The sequence below is a fragment of the Elaeis guineensis genome, chromosome 8, assembly GCF_000442705.2.
Source record: "Elaeis guineensis isolate ETL-2024a chromosome 8, EG11, whole genome shotgun sequence".
Classification (NCBI taxonomy): domain Eukaryota; kingdom Viridiplantae; phylum Streptophyta; class Magnoliopsida; order Arecales; family Arecaceae; genus Elaeis; species Elaeis guineensis.
In genome coordinates, this window is record NC_026000.2 from 6,276,025 (window position 1) to 6,294,474 (window position 18,450).

At 37.6% G+C, this 18,450-nt stretch overlaps 1 protein-coding gene across 1 annotated transcript; it reads left to right on the top strand.

Moving 5' to 3' along the window:
- The first annotated feature begins 1,777 nt into the window (after positions 1–1,777).
- LOC105050915 (uncharacterized) lies at positions 1,778–18,201 on the top strand. The gene is made up of 13 exons (XM_073242730.1): positions 1,778–1,931; positions 1,997–2,200; positions 4,265–4,341; positions 4,500–4,554; positions 5,625–5,694; positions 5,878–5,947; positions 6,942–7,250; positions 13,185–13,401; positions 13,822–13,898; positions 13,981–14,035; positions 14,176–14,233; positions 14,838–14,907; positions 17,498–18,201. The coding sequence occupies exons 2-13, from the start codon at positions 2,038–2,040 to the stop codon at positions 18,044–18,046; spliced, it is 1,770 nt and encodes a 589-aa protein (XP_073098831.1). The 5' UTR covers positions 1,778–1,931; positions 1,997–2,037; the 3' UTR covers positions 18,047–18,201.
- Positions 18,202–18,450: the final 249 nt, after the last annotated feature.

Genomic DNA, 18,450 nt, shown 5'->3' on the forward strand with positions numbered 1-18,450 from the left:
TTATGAACACATTACTCCGACTAATAATCAATTGACCGACCGACAATCATCTATTATCAACCAGCAACGGACAACTTAGTTAACCTCCGATCGAAAACTATCGAAATATCAAAATTACCGACCGATGCTTATTCGAGTCTCCAAAACTATCGATTTATCACTATTATCGACATATAGTCAGTCTATCTTCTCAACACACCTAATCGTTATAAATGATTGTCGACTATGAGTCACGGTCATTAGTAGATATAAACAATCCATTAACTTCATAATTATGATCCAATAATTTAGCGTCATAAAAAATGAGACAATGTGCTCGATGGTTACATTAGAATTATCTGCAAAAAGGAGATAAACGAACAGTATGCGTAAGACAATTCTAATATGAAACTCTGCCAATTCAATTCTTCTTCATCTGCAGCTCACCACTTCTCACTACTTAAGCATCGGAGGATCTCCGTCGGACACAATTTCAATCTGTGAAGATTTTATTTTGCAGGTGCTCTTCACTGATGACAAACGATAGGAGATTGGCCGCAACAAAATTTTTGCCCATGAACCTTCAAGGTATTCCGACAAGCCATCACGTGAATGTTTTCAATGAGATGTGGTTGAAAAAGATTACTGGAAACCATATGCACCACCCAGTATACCTGTGCTCCTGATATCCCAAGCAAATGCGAGTAGAGATAACTACTGGAACCCATCTGCAGCAGATATACTAAAGAACAAGATTTGTTAGATTGAAAGCATAAGGACTTTAAAGTTACTCCTTTTAAACCACCCTTATATTGGGTTTTGCGCATTAATCCTTCCGAATTCTCCTGGTATAGGGCCCTGCTACCAGTTGTGTAATTCACTGAAAACATAGTAATGAAAGGAGTTCCATGCTCATTGAGATTTTGCAGCAAACTTTACCGGACGCCTGATACAGTAAAACTGAAAGCTGAGTTAAGCAACGATGGTGATCAACCTCACAAATACTTTGCTCCAATTTGCTGAACTAGTAAAGTGGATGTGTAAACTTGGCATCATGGAATATGAATGCAGCAGTAATCAGGGAAGATGGAACCCAGCGATCAATATACTGATAGCCTGATTTCAAAGCAGCACCAACATGTAAGCACCATTGAGAGAATACTCCCAACACCCCTGTCGATATTTGCATTCCTTAGTGTATTTAGATAGAGCATTAGAAAATGTGTAATATAATCAATTTCTCATTTGATGCAAACTTAATTAGTTGATTTGATGTATGCAGTGGGAAGGAGGCAGTGGCAGACCAAACAGTATACATGGAGTAATATAATAATGATATTATTATATTATTTCCAGAAAGTGAGGCCGTAAGGAGGAGGAACAGGAGTCACATGTATAAGATGACCAACGTACAGAAGAAAGTATGGGCCGTAACTCACACAGTATTCATGGTAACAGAGTCCTTCTTACTTTATTTGTTTTTGGAAGTGCCAAGGCAACCTCCAGACACCTAGCAGTCAGCAGAAATAATGAGACAGGACATACAAAGAAAGGGATAACAGCCAAATAAAGCAAGCCAGAGATTCTGCCACGTGGCCTCTCCACCCTGTGTTCTTCCACAAACTAGACCTCTCCATTCTGTTCATTGATCTGAAATCTCCATCACCCACTTAAATCCAAGAATAAACACCAAAAAGAAGTCATGTACCAAAAACAAACACCAAAAAGAAGTCTAAAAAAATTGCCAACTTTCTTCCATTGGTCCAAAGCCCAAAAGGGCCAAATCCCACCTCACATTTAAGGCCACGGAGACAAACAACCGCCAGCAGCGCAAAGAGCCGAAAAGCCCCCACCTCCCCTTTTTCTCCTCTCTCTCTCTATCTGTGCTGGGCTAAACTGACAGCGGAGGAGCTGAGGGGCAAAAAGAATAGAAAACCCAACCCTGTGCCCAAGTGGGTTCTCTCTTCTCTGTTCCCTTGTTCTTCTTATTTCTTTATTGTTGATCGATCTCCTTTAGGTTCTCTGCCTTTTGGGCCGCCCCCTTTTCCTCGAAAGGAGATGTTCTCTGGTGTGATCCACCGCCCGGAAGCTTCGGTTTCCCAGGAGGAGGCCCACGGCCCGAGGCTCGTCCTCACGGCGGACCCCAAGCCACGGCTCCGATGGACGGCCGACCTCCACGAGCGGTTCGTCGACGCTGTCGCCCAGCTCGGAGGGCCAGAAAGTTTGTGCCTTTTCCCTTCTCCAAAATTACATTGTTTCCCTCACTTACAGTCTCAGTAGCAATTTGAAATGCACCGATTTTTTTAGAAGGATTCTTTGGTGTATTGTGTTTTGTTGGTAGCTCATCTATGCTGGTGCTTGCTTTTTGTTAAATTTGTAGTTTTTACGCTTCCTTCCTCCACAAAATTTGATTTTTCCCGCTAAATATCTCAGAGATCATGGAAATTTGCTGTCTTGCGAGGTATGCCCTTCTTTTCTCTTGCAATTTGTTGGGAGTTCTGTGATTTTGCCGTTTTGTCTCCTTAAATTTGGCACATATTGGATTTTATAGGGGCTTTTAGACGCTTGGGCTTCTGCATCTGATGTTATTTTAATTGGATTTCTTCTCGTTTATCGTTTGCCGATATCATGTAATATCAAGTAGCAAACTTGTTGGATTCTGTTCGATATTTTTGCGCCCAAGTTCTATTAAGTGGTGATTCAGTGATTTTTGACCTCCATTGCGGTGGTTTTGTGTTTGTTTGGAGTGGATATGTTTATTATTTTTCTTTTTTGTCTTCCTAATTCTAATTCTCTTGGCTGTGGATTTAAATGCTCAGACAAATTTTGGATGTTGCCATGAGTGTTTCTATTGGGGCCCTTGGATGCTAGCTCCTAGATATGGGTCCCTTGAAGGCGCCTATTACTCATTTATATCACATGGAACTTCATTGATTGATATCTACAGCGTATCTCTTCTTATGTTCTTTTCATCCCTTATTTGTAGTACAACAAGGATTAATGGTGCCTAACAGCTTCCATTTAATGCATACGACAGCATTGTCTGATTTTGGTTTGGTGTCTAATCAACAATCTTCTGGGAGACATTTATGCTTTTTGTTTTTCAGTCCTAAAGGGAGGGTCGGCCAGTCCACTTCATGTTCAAGTTGTAGTTATTGCTTTGATCAAATTATGATTCTTTTTTTTTTTTTTTTGAAGTTTTTGTGCACTTTTGATGGTACATCAAAAGAAATGCGTTATACTTTTGCCTTCGAGATCTATTGCTCAACTTAGCATGTGATGGCAGTGTTGTATTCCCACCGTTATGCACATAACCAATAGATATCACTTTTTTTCCCATTGCATCCATGAGACATGGCATATTTTGACACCTCATGCTCTCTGCTTATTATGTATTGGGTTTCATCCATAATGCAAGCCCCATCCCTCATATCACTTCTGCAGCTCCCCAGCTCCCACAAAAATAGATTTCCTTTACAAAAATTAAATTCTCTGGTGGTGCCAATTATGTTTTCTAAAGAGAGGCTGTGTAATTAAGAGGTGCTATTGGGGGCATACTTAACTGGGAAAATCATATAGTTGTTACTAAACTTATGAGTCACTTTTGTTTTTCTATATGTTCAATAGTATATTCCATCTTGATATTTCTTCAACTTTGTGCTAATCAGCTTGCTGGCGATTTGTACTTCAAGTCATAAATTAAGTACTGAATTATGCTAGTCTAATATACTTATTTTACTTTATACTTTTAGTCTTTGTTTACTATTTTCTTCCTAGCTTGGATGTTCCACCGCTTACTTTACCTGACAATCTTCTGATGCAATAAATATTGAAATATGAAAGAAAGATATTTAAAAATAAATGTCTCGATATAATTTATGGGTTATATTTTTAATGCTTATTTCTCTTGATACTTTATTAGTTTGATGCTATCCACCGGTGGGATTGCATCTGTTAGTTGATCTGTGCGTGACTTATGATCCAACACAATGTCCTCCAGCAAAGAGTAATTACTGTCAGTTAAATGATTTTGGGAATAGCTAGATGATTGGAACGTACTTTTGCAATACATATGTGCATTCGTATGATTAAAGTCTGTCTTCTTCGCAATAATTTAACAGACATTTTTTCTTATTAATTTTTCCTTAGCAATGCATGAAATTGAAGCCAAATGGAAATAATTTTTTGTCACTCTGAAAAGATTATCTGACTTTTAGGATCTCAGTTTTCTGAAATGATTATAGCTCCGTGTATTATACATTTGAGGGCATTGCTGCTTATGCAGAAGCAACACCAAAAACTATCATGCGAACAATGGGTGTGAAGGGACTTACTCTTTTCCACCTGAAGAGTCATCTTCAGGTATTTTGCAATCATTTAAATATCCCAGTTCTTAAGAGCTCTTTTTGCAGTCTAATAGATGGACCTTTTTCTAAAAATTTATTCCTTGTAGGTGTAGTTAAGTCTAATGCTATTGATTTATAAATGTGCTCATTTTTTTTCATTTTAATGCTTGACAGAAATACAGATTAGGCAAGCAGTCCGGCAAAGAAATGACTGATCCATCCAAAGATGGTATTTTTTTTAAAAAAAGTTTTTCTTTCTTCCTGATTCATTTTGCCAATGTGTTCCTTTTTTTCCCTCTTTTGTTGCATCTGATTATTATTATTATTTTTTTAAATGACAAGATGTTAGGAACATATTTTCCAGTAAACTAGATGAGTAACATTGTTTAATTTAAGAATCCTTTTTGGTACATGCAGATGCTAGGAGATGTCTTCAAATGCAGTTAAGCTGAGTTTGATCTTGTTTCAAGTATTAGTTTGAGCTCCTATGGCTATTTTAAATCAAATTTGTTGTAGGGGAATTGTGAGACTGGCCTAGGGACAAGGTCAAGATTGGTGCCTGCATATAAAATTTTGTGGAGGTGACTAAGCTGCCATCAAGGTTTTAAGTATTGGCACTGAAGGGCATGCCTGTAACTGTACAGCATGGTATCTGCCATTTCATGCCCAACCAAAAAATATTAAAAAAATAGAAACAAAGAAGGCCTCTTCTTAGTTACAACTATTGAAAAAGAGTTAAACAAGTGTCGTCCCCACTTGGGCCCAGTCTCAGTGCTGGTCTGGCATGGGTGAGCATCATTGGCACTCGAAACCATATGTGCATGCAGGGGGTATGAAAAATTTTATGAGGCACATTGGGAGCTTAGCCTTTGTCCCTGTCCAGTATTAATGGGAATCAAGAAGCTATTTCCTGGGTCAAATTTTCAATAAATTTTTTAGTCTGCCAGTCATTTTGCTTGATTAAATATGTCAGCTCAGCTGGATCCTATTAGCTGTGCCTTTTAAATGAAAAAAAAAGAAGAAAAGAAGGATGTCAACACTATTTTCCTTTCATTCCATGTAATTTCAACTAGAGATCATAAACTGTGGATGGTTGCAGCAGAATGCAATCATTCAATTTTGATTCCTTAGTGAAATTACTATAGCTATAGGATGGCCAAAATATTTATACTTCAGCATTGAGTCCACTTTAAAAGATACTTGTCAATTGTCATTCACTTTTTCACGACAAAACCAACAACTACGTTATGCCGAGCCTTTAACTAACATATTTTTATGCTCTGGATGTTGAAATTGCAGCTTCATACCCTTCAGAAGCCCTGAGTAACAGTGGTTTATCTCCAAGAGTGCCAACTCCTGATGTGAACGAGTAAGATGACACTTTCAAAAATTATCTGTTTCTGGAATATTAGAATTTTTTTTTTTTTTTTTTGTATGGTTGTCGCAAAAAGAGTTCATTTAAGTGTTACATTGGTATGTGATGCAAAGAGTTGCATAATGTATGAAGTGTACATGCCAAAAGACCTACATTTAAAGCTATTGTTGCTTTTAGGGGTCAGGAAGTCAAAGAGGCGCTAAGAGCACAAATGGAAGTACAGCGAAGACTGCATGAACAAGTGGAGGTATCTACCTTTCTTTCTTTTCTTTTCTTTTCTTGCTGTTATTTTTCCTTGTTTACCTTTAGGTCCTTTGTCATCATCATGATCTGTCATCATCAAATTGTTGAAGTGATATCTTACTTGTTCCTACAACTATTTTTTTGAGCCTTTTTAAACAGAAATCGGAGTGGTTTTCATGGTAAAATTCCCTCATGGTGAGGTTTCCATATACTGAATTTGAATCTTTACATGACCTGACCTAAAGCAGACGTAACGGCCTTGGAACCTTATTTTCATGCATGAATGACAAAGCTACTGCTTTCTGGCTACAACATTATGTTCAATGAAATTCATATTAACGTTTTAGATTCTTTGTATTGTTCTCTCCTGAAACATCTGCATTCGCAGTTTAAATGAATGGAAGTTCGTATAAACCTTCTCAATTATTTGCACAGTTATGCTGTGTAGTTTAGTCCATGGCATATTCTGATGCAGCTTGCTTGCTCTAGTATGCAGCCCCATTTCATCCATCTGAATCCTTTCCATTTTATTAGCACTTGACATGAACTTCCAAAGATATCGCTCATATCATCTTTGTAATTATCTAAGACAAGCAATGTACCATGGGCTGCTTGTGCAAAATATAACTGATTATGCTTTTCCAATGGCGAGAAAGTGCACATATCTTATCTTTGCACAAGTTACAATGTGAGATAGGATGTAATTATGACTGTAAAGTGATTCCACAATTAGGAAGTCAGCTGGATAGTCTTAGTCCAACAATATGAGTGCCAGCTCGAAGCACTACCAAAGTTAATATTCTTTTCAAAGTTTAATCATTAGCCATGGTGATAATATGATAAAAAAATCAACAATATCTTTATTTAATCTTGCCAACTGAAACCCAGATACATGGTTTATCTTAACCTGGTAACATAGGTGTACAAATTTCTCCTTATCTTATGAGCTCCGATCATTTAGTAAATTCTCCTCAAGGTTTGCTTGGCTGCTTAACCAGGTCCAGAAGCATGTGCAGATCCGAATGGAAGCCTACCAAAAATACATTGATTCCTTATTAGAGAAGGCATGTAAGATAGCCTCAGAGCAAATTGCATCAAGTGGCCTCAATGCAACTGGGCATGACCCCCCAGACCTGGCAACTGGGATCATATGCTCCCCATTTGATCCACTGAGCCCATCGGTGTTTCACCAGTTATCTGTGGGAGCAATTAGTTTGCACAGCCCTGGAGGCAAGACATCCCCCTCTTCGGCTATCGAAGGATGTCTCTTTTACCAGAAGGCCCCCGAAGTGAAACGCAAGCCATGCTGAACTCTGGTTGTGAAGATTAAGACAATGGCATTGGTTTCTCTAATCCTTAGGCGAAGCTTACTAAATTTTTAGGGACAAGCAAGACAGGCCAATGACTGAAGTTGAGCAAAATGTTGTCCTCTTGTAAGGATGGGTTGGAAGTTCTCACATGTGACTCCTTTTGTAATGGCTCTCCAAAAAACAAGCTTCTATCTTATGTTCTTTGGTTATTTGGTCTCCAATGTTTATCCTCTACATAGGAAGCTTTGATGTTCTACTGATTATTTTTAGCTGTTGTGATATCAGATCACCCGATTGGTTGGAGTTGCCTGCTTAGATAAATATGAAGTGAATGTTGCATAGTATAAGACAAAGATATAAACCTTCAAGCCATGGAATTGGGAATTTAGGTGCCTCTGTCATTGATTAGATGGCTCTGTTGAAAGTTTTTGTTTATCTAAAGAGATGTGGTGTCCATTTCATATGCTTAAAAAAATCATAATAATACCGTTTAAAATTAAGTAAACGGGATGACAAATTCTTTGTCCTGCATGGATATAAGTTTATAACAGATGATGAGATCCCATTCCATTCCAAGGATGTTATATCAAGCTCTTAAGACGGATGGCACACACATATGTAATATAAATACATCTAGCAAAATCAAAAAAATAAAATACTATGGAAGTGAATCGGAATGCAGGAAGAGTCCGTCCATAAAATGCCATGAAAATGATCCGTTCAGTACACATGAAATCAGTAGACAAAGTTTGTGGTCACACTCATCTATTAAATCAATTAATTCTGGAATCCCTACCATGCAATCCATTTGGCAAAGGGGAGTGAACTGGTTATCGTTGCACAGGTGATTCGAAGACATTAATTTAAAAACAAGAATATACACCATTAAATGATGAGCCACCATTTATTCTATTATATTTCCACCAGGTGCGTAAACTCTGCATCCCTACCACGGAACTCATGCAAGCCACATTCAAATCCTGAAACGAGATTAAAACTTTGAGACAACTCAAGAAATAAAATACTGGCAATTCAAACACACAAAAACACATAACAAAAAAAATGCACGCTAAGACTTTAGAGAATTATAACTTCTAGAGGGATGCCCGGGTTCATGTTGATAGGAGAAGAAAGGAGTGGAGGAGACAATGAGAGGGAAGTGGGGTGCAATGATGACAATTGGAAGAGGAGGCTGGTATTTCTGCAGGCATGGGAGTAGTAGTGCATGGAAGTTTGTATCATTTTAGAGCTTGTTTGGATAATTCTGTGCAATCTAGCAATATTTACAGGACCACAGAGAGAAAACAGAGACAGGCCGGATCGGGCCTATATTCACAGAATCTAGTGGAACACTTTCGAAGTGAATCAGCCGAATCTTCCCACTTGCGAAGGACGTCTGGAATATTATTATAGTTAATCTGTGGGTCACTATTTAATTTCAAAATGTCGAAGACACAATTAATTTGTTTTCTCAGCATCATGATACCCATTTCCGTACATTGGTTGTGTATGTGGGCTGGTATATTTGGCAAGCAAGAAACTTGCGTATCTTTCAAAATCAGTTATCTACTCTAAATCACATTGCATTTATCTCTTATAGAATGGCAAAGAAATTTATTGAAGCCTATTCCATCTCTTGGCCCTCGGACATCTATAGCTCTAGAAGCTCTTTATCATATTCACCTTTAGTGCATTGGATGCCCCCTTCCCAAGGTTGGTCGAAGGCAAATTTTGACGGTTCTATAAAAAATGGAGTAGCTTATGCAGGATTATTTATGCACGACCATATTAGTATAATGCTTTGTGGTGGTGTGTATGCCGGTTTTACTTTTTTTCTGTGCCATTTTTCAAGCTTCATGTTGCTTTGGAAGCTATACGGTTAGTAGCCTCTATTTTTCATCATCCCAAGCTCGTTCTAAAAGGTGATTCGACAACGGTTATTGAATGGATCAAGTAACAATCTTTTTCGTTTACGACTCAGTCCATGCTTCATGAGCTCCACCACTTGTTCCTTTATTTCAAGATTTTAAAATAGTTTATATATTTTTACAAGCGAACTCTAATGCAAATTGATTGGCTGGTACTGATACAAATATTCATCTTACAGATGCCTCTAGCCTTCATTCTGATTTTATCTTCATTTTTTGGAAGTTGATGCTCGAGGAACACTTTAGACGATTTTGATGTTTTTATTTATTTTATTTTATTTTTATTTTACTGTAATTATATTTTTTTCTCTATATTATCAAAAAAAAAAAAATCAGCCGAATCTCATCAGGATAAAAGAAGAAAAAATCTCGATAAGTGTTTTCTTTCTCCTTATGGGAATAAACTCGGAGAGATCTGATTGATATAGATTGAATCAGGTTTCATATTCAAGAATACTAGAAATGTAGTTTTCAATCCTAAGTATCCAGCGGGATTATCCAAACAAATTCTTTCTTTTTTATTTTTCTCGCTTGGTTCTGTCCTACCAATGGAGCTTATGGTCCATTTTCCATCCTTTTGGCCTCTTGCTCACTTATCTAAAACCTACGCTTTGAGATCCACGTAAAAGGTGTCGTTGTCCCCCGTGATCTCATTAGATGAATTTTATCCCCGCTGAATCCCCAAATTAGTTTGCCGACTAACCAACAGATTTTCGAATTTTCTTCGAGCGTTGGTCTCGACGAGGTCGGCCCCCTCTAACGTAATATTCGAAATTTTATGTGTGCCGTCCCCAATAATTCCAAATTTCAACAGATAACCGACTTCAAATAGCACACGCGGCAATCCAGCAGTAATTCCTCACGTCGTGTATTTCATGCCAGCTGTGTCACGGGTCAAAGAAGGGAACCAATCAGAAATTACCACGTTCCCTATTGATGGGAAAGGCTATTGGGCAGCTCTACCACCTCGTAAGTCGTGTCCGAAGAGTTGGCAGGACCTGCGCCTGCCCGCGGGCAGGGCTGGTAGAAAGAAGGCGACGCGCATTCGATCCCATCCCATCCCAGCTCGCTGATTGGCCGAGCCGCGATCCGTCTCGGAGCTCGTAAGAAATAAATTTTCTCGATTTCTACCAAATAGATCCGATTTTTATTGTTGGTGACTACTGGATTTGCTGTCATCTGTTTAATTCTGCCCCCCCCTTTTTTTTTTCCAGTCAAATCCATCTCTCCGTCACGGCAGAGCCACGGGATATCTCGTCTTTTGATTTCTCCGGAGCTCCTAATACAAAGATTTCTGCGGTTTCCCGACCCTGGTATCACTCTTTCCTGTCGTTTTTTAGTTCTTTTGTGTGGATTTGATGGTTTCTCTTGCTAATTGGGCTTGGGGACGTTTGATCAATAAGTCTTTGTTTTGTCTTTGTGGGAAAACTTGGTTTTGGAGGATTCTTTTCCCAACGCCTTGGAGTCATCTTAGGGTTCCAGTTACTGTTTTTCCTGTTGATTGTTTTGCCCCATTTTCTTGGATTTTTTTCCTATGAAAAATCGAGTACCGATTCAAAAGATTTCGTAATGATTATGGCTCCAAAACCACATCTTTGAGAATGGGGGAGATCAGAGGAGTTGCGCTGATGCTTCCATCACTTTCCATTAACGAATAACAAAACCCTCGAAAGCGTTGAAGTTTAGGGCGTAGGAGGAACTGGGTCTTCAACTCGTCTATGTCAGGTTTCTCTGAGATTTCTGTAGGAAGGTATCTCGTTAAGCCTTACCGTGCATCTCTGCTGCTCTGCAATTCTTCTTTAAACGAAAAACTAATTAAGGGTGCAGCTGATGCTAATTTTTGCCATTGGTTTTGTGTTCTGGTTGGTGCTTGTTTGCTAATAAAGAACAGTTAATTGATGGTTATTGAGCCAAGCAGCCTTTTACTTGGGTTCTCATCTTTTGTCTCCGTAGCCAGTCCATGGTCTTCAAGGTTCTCGTATTTTAGCAGGGAATTCTTGCACCTTAATATGTTGATTTTGGTGACGCAAGTTAGGAGAGTAGACAATAGAATGCAAAACTAGATCGTCGGTTATTTGAAATAGTTGGACCATGAAGCATTAAACTTTGATTACTAAGACTAACAACATATGTAGTGTACTTGCCCTTTCGGGAGCCTTTTTGCTCTCAAAAATTCAGATTGGTTTGGCAAACTCAGATGAAGTTATAAGCTGCAAGATTTCAGCGGACAATTAATGTTTAATTCATTTTTAAATAAAAATATTTCCTTGTTGAAGATACAAACTAGGGAGGGACCGCATATGTCTCAAGGGTTCAAAGAGAACTTTTAACATCCTCTCACAGCATTCAGGATGCTGAGAAAATTTCTTGAACCATGGAAGCAAAATCTTATGAGATCATACTTCTCAAGAATCTGAGATTATGGATGGAAAGGTGTAATGTTAAATCCTTTTATTTCTTGGCAATCACCTAATTAAGTTCAGAAAATTTACTTGAGATTATCCCGGTCTTAGTGCGTTCTGGGGAATTTAAGCCTCAGTTTTGATTTGCAAGAACTGATCAAAGAGCTGTGACTGTCAATTGGATGACAGAAGGAAGAATAGATTGGCTGGCTGGACATTCATGGAGGACTGGATAGCACTGTAATTTCTACCTTGCGAATTGTTTTTTTTCTTTTTATATAATGGAAATTAGATTTGTTGATACAAACCAAGTATCCCTACCAAAATCAAAAAGCAGTAGTTTGATTAGGACTGTCAAATTGGTAAAGCTTGTTTTATCTTAACCAACCCAAGGGGTTTAAGATCACCTTGGAGACTGCATATTTAAAATGGCATCCGTTTCCTAAAGGTTTAAGGTCTCTTTTGGACAATTCTATCATAAAAGTTAGTTGAGCAGCTTTGGGGAAATTTTATGTGGAATCAACAGAACCTTTTTTTTTTTTGAAAAAAGAAAAAATTATATCATTTGCAATGGTGACCAGCTTGACATAGTTGAAAAAGGTCATCTCTTGTCAGCAATGGCCCTATAAGTCTGATTTGGTTATGTGAAACTTATGCCTCAATTTTGGGTTGTTTGCATAAATTTTCCTCGGAATGTTCCAAACTCAAGAGATAATTTGGAGATCCTGAAAAGATCATCATACAAATACCTTACTGATGAGGAGAGTTGATTATTTTAATACAAGGGTTGCAGCCTCCTATTATTTTAGCATTCACCTCAGAGTTAGTTGGACATGAAGTAGGTTGCATAATTTAACTATGTAAAAACAAAAAAGGTGCAAATTTTCTTTGTAATGAAGGAAAATGAAAAATGGAAGACAAGAAAGGGAATTAGAGCATGTATTATGAGCGGTCCGATATTCTTATCAGAGACATTGCAGCAGAATTACCTAAAGTTAAAATTTCATCCAATTCCTTGTTTCAGATGATACAATGTGATATGAAGTAGAATCTTCTGTTAGTTACAAATATTAGTTGTATTTGTGCATTCCAAGTGTCTTTAAATACAAATTCACCAATTATTGTGCGACTCTGCTTGTGTCTGATGCATCTATTCAATGCATTTACAAATACAAAATCTTGTTTTGGTATTTATGGATTCATCAAAGAAACTCGAGCGATAACAACACTTCCTTGTTGGCTACTCTTGTTCTTGTAGTGAATGCAGAGACTAATGTAATCTGTCCTCATTCTTCTAACCAGTTAACCAGTTTGATTTTGTATATTGTTTCCCTGTTTGCTTTTTGTTGAATGAAATGACTCAAAAGATGCATGACATGGTCATATGTTGTATTTCTCTGTCAGATTTAATGTTAACTTCTCTGTGATCTGACTATGGGAGTCTATTTGTGTCTCTTCTCATATATCTATTTTATAAAATATTGTTATTTATCTCCGCACATTCTGCCAAATCTTGGTATTTATCTCCACACATTCTGCCAAATCATTCAGTATACTTTTCTGATAGCAGTTCTTGTCATTGTTTTCACAGATAATTATAGATGTATCAACCAAAACCTATCTCCAATTTAGGCTCAGCTCACAGCAACCCACTAGCTTGTGACCAGCCAATAGAATTAACTGGCAACAATATAGGCCCATGCAGTGGAGGGACCAACCAGAATAACCCTAATTTGGCCTCAAGGCAGCGTTTGCGATGGACACATGGACTTCATCAACGTTTTGTTGATGCTGTAACTCAACTTGGTGGACCTGAGAGTAAGTGCTTATTTTCACAATCTCATCAGCTAAAGTTTCTTGTTTCAACTGCTTGATTCTGCCCTCATATTCTCATATTTTGCTTCCATGTAAGTGGTCATTTTATTCACTTAAACCTAAGAGATCGTGACTACGTAATTTTTAGTCACTTAATTGTTTAATTGTTTTCAATATATTGATTAGGAGATTTTTATCTACTTAATGGTTTAATTTTAAGGAAAACTTGTATGTAGTCCTTGAAGAATCAAAATACTTAACCAAGTCTCTATCATCTACAAAATGAGCCAATGAAGCTTAGAAAGTTATGATAGATGCTCAGCTTGGTTTAACTAGTAAAATATGAGACTCTGTTTACCTAGTTAACACATGATAACCTTGTCATTCTTAATGTGGTCATTTAATTGTTTTACACCATGACAGGAGCAACTCCTAAAGGTGTACTCAAAACAATGGGTGTAACAGGGTTAACCATATATCATGTCAAAAGTCACTTGCAGGTATTTTGCATCCAGTGGCTTTTCTTCTTCTTCTTGCTTAATTATGTGGGCTTTTCCTGATTCGGAGTTGTGATGCATACAGAAATATCGGCTTGCAAAATATATTCCTGAGTCTTCATCTGATGGTAGGTTTTCAGGTAGCCATATAGATTTGAAAAGCTTGGCCTCTAATTTTCAACCATGAAAGCTATTTCTTTACATAAAAACAAGGAGCTGAAAGGCTTAATCATTGATCTCCATTATATGGTTCAGTCTAACAGGGTATCCCTTCATGTAGGTACAACGGCTGCAAAGAAAGATTCTGGGGACCTACTTTCAGGCCTTGAAAGCTCCTCGTAAGTATAAAGTATTCATTCTTTTATTGCACAATTTAATATGGAAAACAAACCATGCTGGTGCTGATACTCTCACATTTTTCAAAGATAACTCAGATTTCACCTTATTAAAACTAGTTGTTGTTATCAACTTTGTTGCAAGAACCTTGCTTGTTGGATGCTCATTTTTAAATGACTCCATTATTGTTTTTAACTAAATCCATGTTTCTTTTTCATATTACTCAAATTTGAACCTAGAACTTGTGATCTATTAAAGAGTATCAGTTTTTTTAGCTTTCACAACTATTACCTTCTTTTTGGAGACCATGGCCATCAATGATAAGAGGACAGAGGGGAACTGTGTCTGTATATGTGTAATTTTCTCTTATGCATTCTTTGTCTGCTATTTGTTTCTCTGGAGATATGATTAGTGAAACATTTGTCTGCTCTGTTTCCTTTGTCATCATCATGTACTTAATACAAAGACTGATTATTTATTTTTAATATCTTTGCTGCTTTCCCCATGTACCTTTTCTCAAGTTAGTCTTATGCATATTGTTAATAAATAATGGATTTACACTCGAGGTACAACTTTTTCATTTATTTTTTAAATTTTTAATGTCAGAGGGATGCAAATTACTGAAGCACTTAAGTTGCAGATGGAGGTGCAAAAACGGCTCCATGAACAACTAGAGGCAAGTTTATGTGATTCCAATGGCTATGTGATCGTCAATCTTAGTAAACATGTTACCCAAGTTGCAATTTAAGTTTAATCAAAAAGCTACAGTGAGTTGAAGTCCATGAAAAGGACAATTCAGTAGAGCAGATTCTCTGATGATTTTCCAGATCAATACCTAAGAAAATCCAATTGATGTGAGATATTTTTGACACAATGAATTTGGAAGATAGCCATACTGATGAACAAGAAGCTTATAAGATGACTTCTATCAATTATCCACCCATAAATGCATAAGTTACATGAGAAATGGCCCATAATAAGATTTTAGTGGTTAATGTATGCTCAGCACCAAATTGAAATGATGAATTAAGCATTTTTATCTTCACTATGTTGGCATTTGTCCACTATGCTTGTTGTGTAAGTATTCTTTTGGGCATGGAACAGCTATGCCAGTCCTAAAAATTTTCTTGAAGAAGGAGATACTTGTTAGATACCCTACAATTTTGCTTTCAAGAAATGCAACGATCTGTGTTGGTTATATGGAGGCCAAGTGTGTGGGTCTATGAATTCTAGTGTTTTGTTGATTTCTGAATGCCCTAACTTTTTTGCTTTCTGTTACTTTCTTAACTTTTGGTGGCAGACAGATATGCTTGGTCCTAATCTACCTTAATATCCCCTGATTCTTTTTTCTTTCTTCTAATGTTTACCTTCACAAAAGTGGGTGACAGCCTTGATGAGAATGTTAACTCATTGCACGCCATGCATGATAACCTAATGTAATGAATCAAAATTAAAACGGTTGAGCAACTCATGGAGATCAACAAAAGCAATATAACTGCTTCTCACAAATACTTGAACAAACATTGCTTCATTAACTTGCTTACTGTTCCATTAACCATGTTCAAAATTTTAAGGAACCGTGATATGTTTGAAAATAAAAAATAAAAGAATCAAGAAGCCAATTATCTTCTTCCCCCCTCTCAAGCTAATGATTACACAGTTACATGCTTTTATATAGCTGCATGCATCTTTCGTTTTATTGCATTTCTTTTGTTTCTTTTCCTTCCTTTTCTTGCTTCCCTTTCTGAGAGCCGTCTACATGGTAACATCCCTGCTCCGTGCAATGACTGCATAAACTAAAAAGGTCGAATAGCATCATCATGTCCTTACCTACCAACTGGGCCCACCTTCTAGTAGGACTGAAAATAGTGCTACAACCCTGTCACTTCAATGTTCTACCTACTATTGTAGATCATGGAGGCAGGAACAACACAGCCAAGGCCATCATTTATTATGGTACAGACAAACAGACCTATAGTTTGATAGAGTAGGAAAACTTTTTTCCCAGGTGGTCACAAATGTTATTCCTTGTAGTAAGACCATCACCAGTTATACATAAAACTAAAATACCAATTTATATGGTCGGTTTGTACTGTTATTTTAAATTGATTCTCCCTGTAAAAAAATATTTGTATATATCAATATCCTTACTGCTCTAAATATTGTAAATATAACTTCTCTGTTCAAGAAAGGATGATCAGGTTGTATAACATTTCTTGGAACCACTTTTTATAATGTGGTAGATTCCCTCTTCTGTTGAGTAAATGCTCTTCTTTCTGAACAAGAAGACATATTCTTTATTGAAAAAAAAAGGCACCATTCACTTAAGAACAATTAACAAATAATACCAACCATCATGTTACAAAGTTAAATATATGCACAACTAACACTAGACAAAGTATCTAGCATGTATTACAGTTCTTTTGGCATACCACCATACATAATGTGCATCAACATCATATGCTGGATCACTTGACCGTATGATGCTTGTGCCCCTGAACGGGAACGGTTAGGAACAGAAATACCATCTTCACATTAAAGTTTTCCTATGCTTTTTTTGTGTTTCCTTCAGTAAATGGTCAAATAGCGGTTAAGAACCATGGAGCTGCTGAACTTCTGGTTTGATTATAAATTCATAATTTTGTTGGTTGATCGGTTGGTCTGGATCAGATGTAATGAATAACTGTTGTGATACAAGTGCAACATATTTATTGTATAATTTCCGAATAGCATTATTGGACTAAACCCATCGTGTTATTGTATCCTGGTAGTTTGTAGTCAGAAGCATTTTCTGGTTGCTAATAAAACTCCAATTATATAATTTCATTGAATGAATATAAGTGTAAATTATTCCTGAACAATCAAAATTTTGCTGCCGGTTGTTGAGTATATGTACATTTCATAAGCTGACATTATCCACACTTCAATTCATCTAATTTTTTCTGCATCAGCAGATTGGATTACGTCCATTATTGCCGCAGTCCTTGTTTTTGCTTTGCTTGTCTTGATGTGTCTACACGTACTTCCATGTAGATGAGTCAGCTTCTTTTCTTATTCATTTACTTTAAAAAGTTGATAACATCGACAGAAATAGATGCATTGAACCAACCGAAATATTTGGAAAAAAGGCATCACCTTATTCAGATTAAATTTATCTGGGAATCAAGCACTGCCAAAATGTCTTGATATAATCTGCACATTGGAGTAACGTGCTTTGACCTTCGATGGTAGGATTTTACATGATCTTAGTTTAAAATTTTTGGCAGGTACAAAGGCAGCTGCAGCTGAGGATAGAAGCCCAAGGAAAATATCTGAAGAAGATCGTCGAAGAGCAACAGCGGCTTAGTGGCGTGCTGGCAGAAACACCGGGAGCGGGCTTTCCTGCCCTGATCTCGGGCAACCAGTGCCTTGACTCCGACAAGACCGACCCCTCAACCCCTGCTCCAACCTCAGAATCCCCACTCCAAGACAAGGCTGCTAGTGGGGAACATGGAGGCAGTGGTGGGCTCTTCAAGAGCCTCTCCCATGATGATTCCTTCTTGTCCCGCCATGAGCCTCTGACTCCTGACTCCAGCTGCCGTGCCAGCTCTCCTTCTGAGAGCCCGAAGCATGAGAGGTCTACCAAGAGGCAGCGTGGCCCAGGGAATGTGAAGACTGAGCTGGTGTTTGCTCATCATATACTTGAGTCAAGTTCAGGCTCAGATTTCCAGCAGCCATGCTCAATTTTCCCAGCTCGTGGAGGGCCTTTTGATTCCTCGGGCACTTCACTCTGTGATGATGATAGATTGGAGAATGGCTCGGGAAGTGACGTATGATTAAACTAATGCAGTGCTTGTTCTTAGATGGTGAGTTTTTAGTCTTCCCTGAGAAATGTTGTCTGGAAGGGTTAGGTATTATGATTATATTATGATGACAATGTGATATTTACGCCTGTAACATTTTCCCATTTCATTAGATCTCCATTTCTTGAGATGCCTGTGTGCATTTATAATTCAGAAAGAAGAGGTATCCCTGGACTTCATCAAGGCTACATCCTTGGATCGACAGGCGATTTTTCCTTTTGCCTGCTGATATCAGCCTTTTAGGAAAAGATTTGATCTGACAATGCTTCCGAGGATGCAGTTTGCAATGTGAGATGAAAATTTAAACGAGATTGGGATTGATTTGGAAACATTCAGAGCCATTACGAACTTTGTTAACTTATGTTTTGATGGATTGA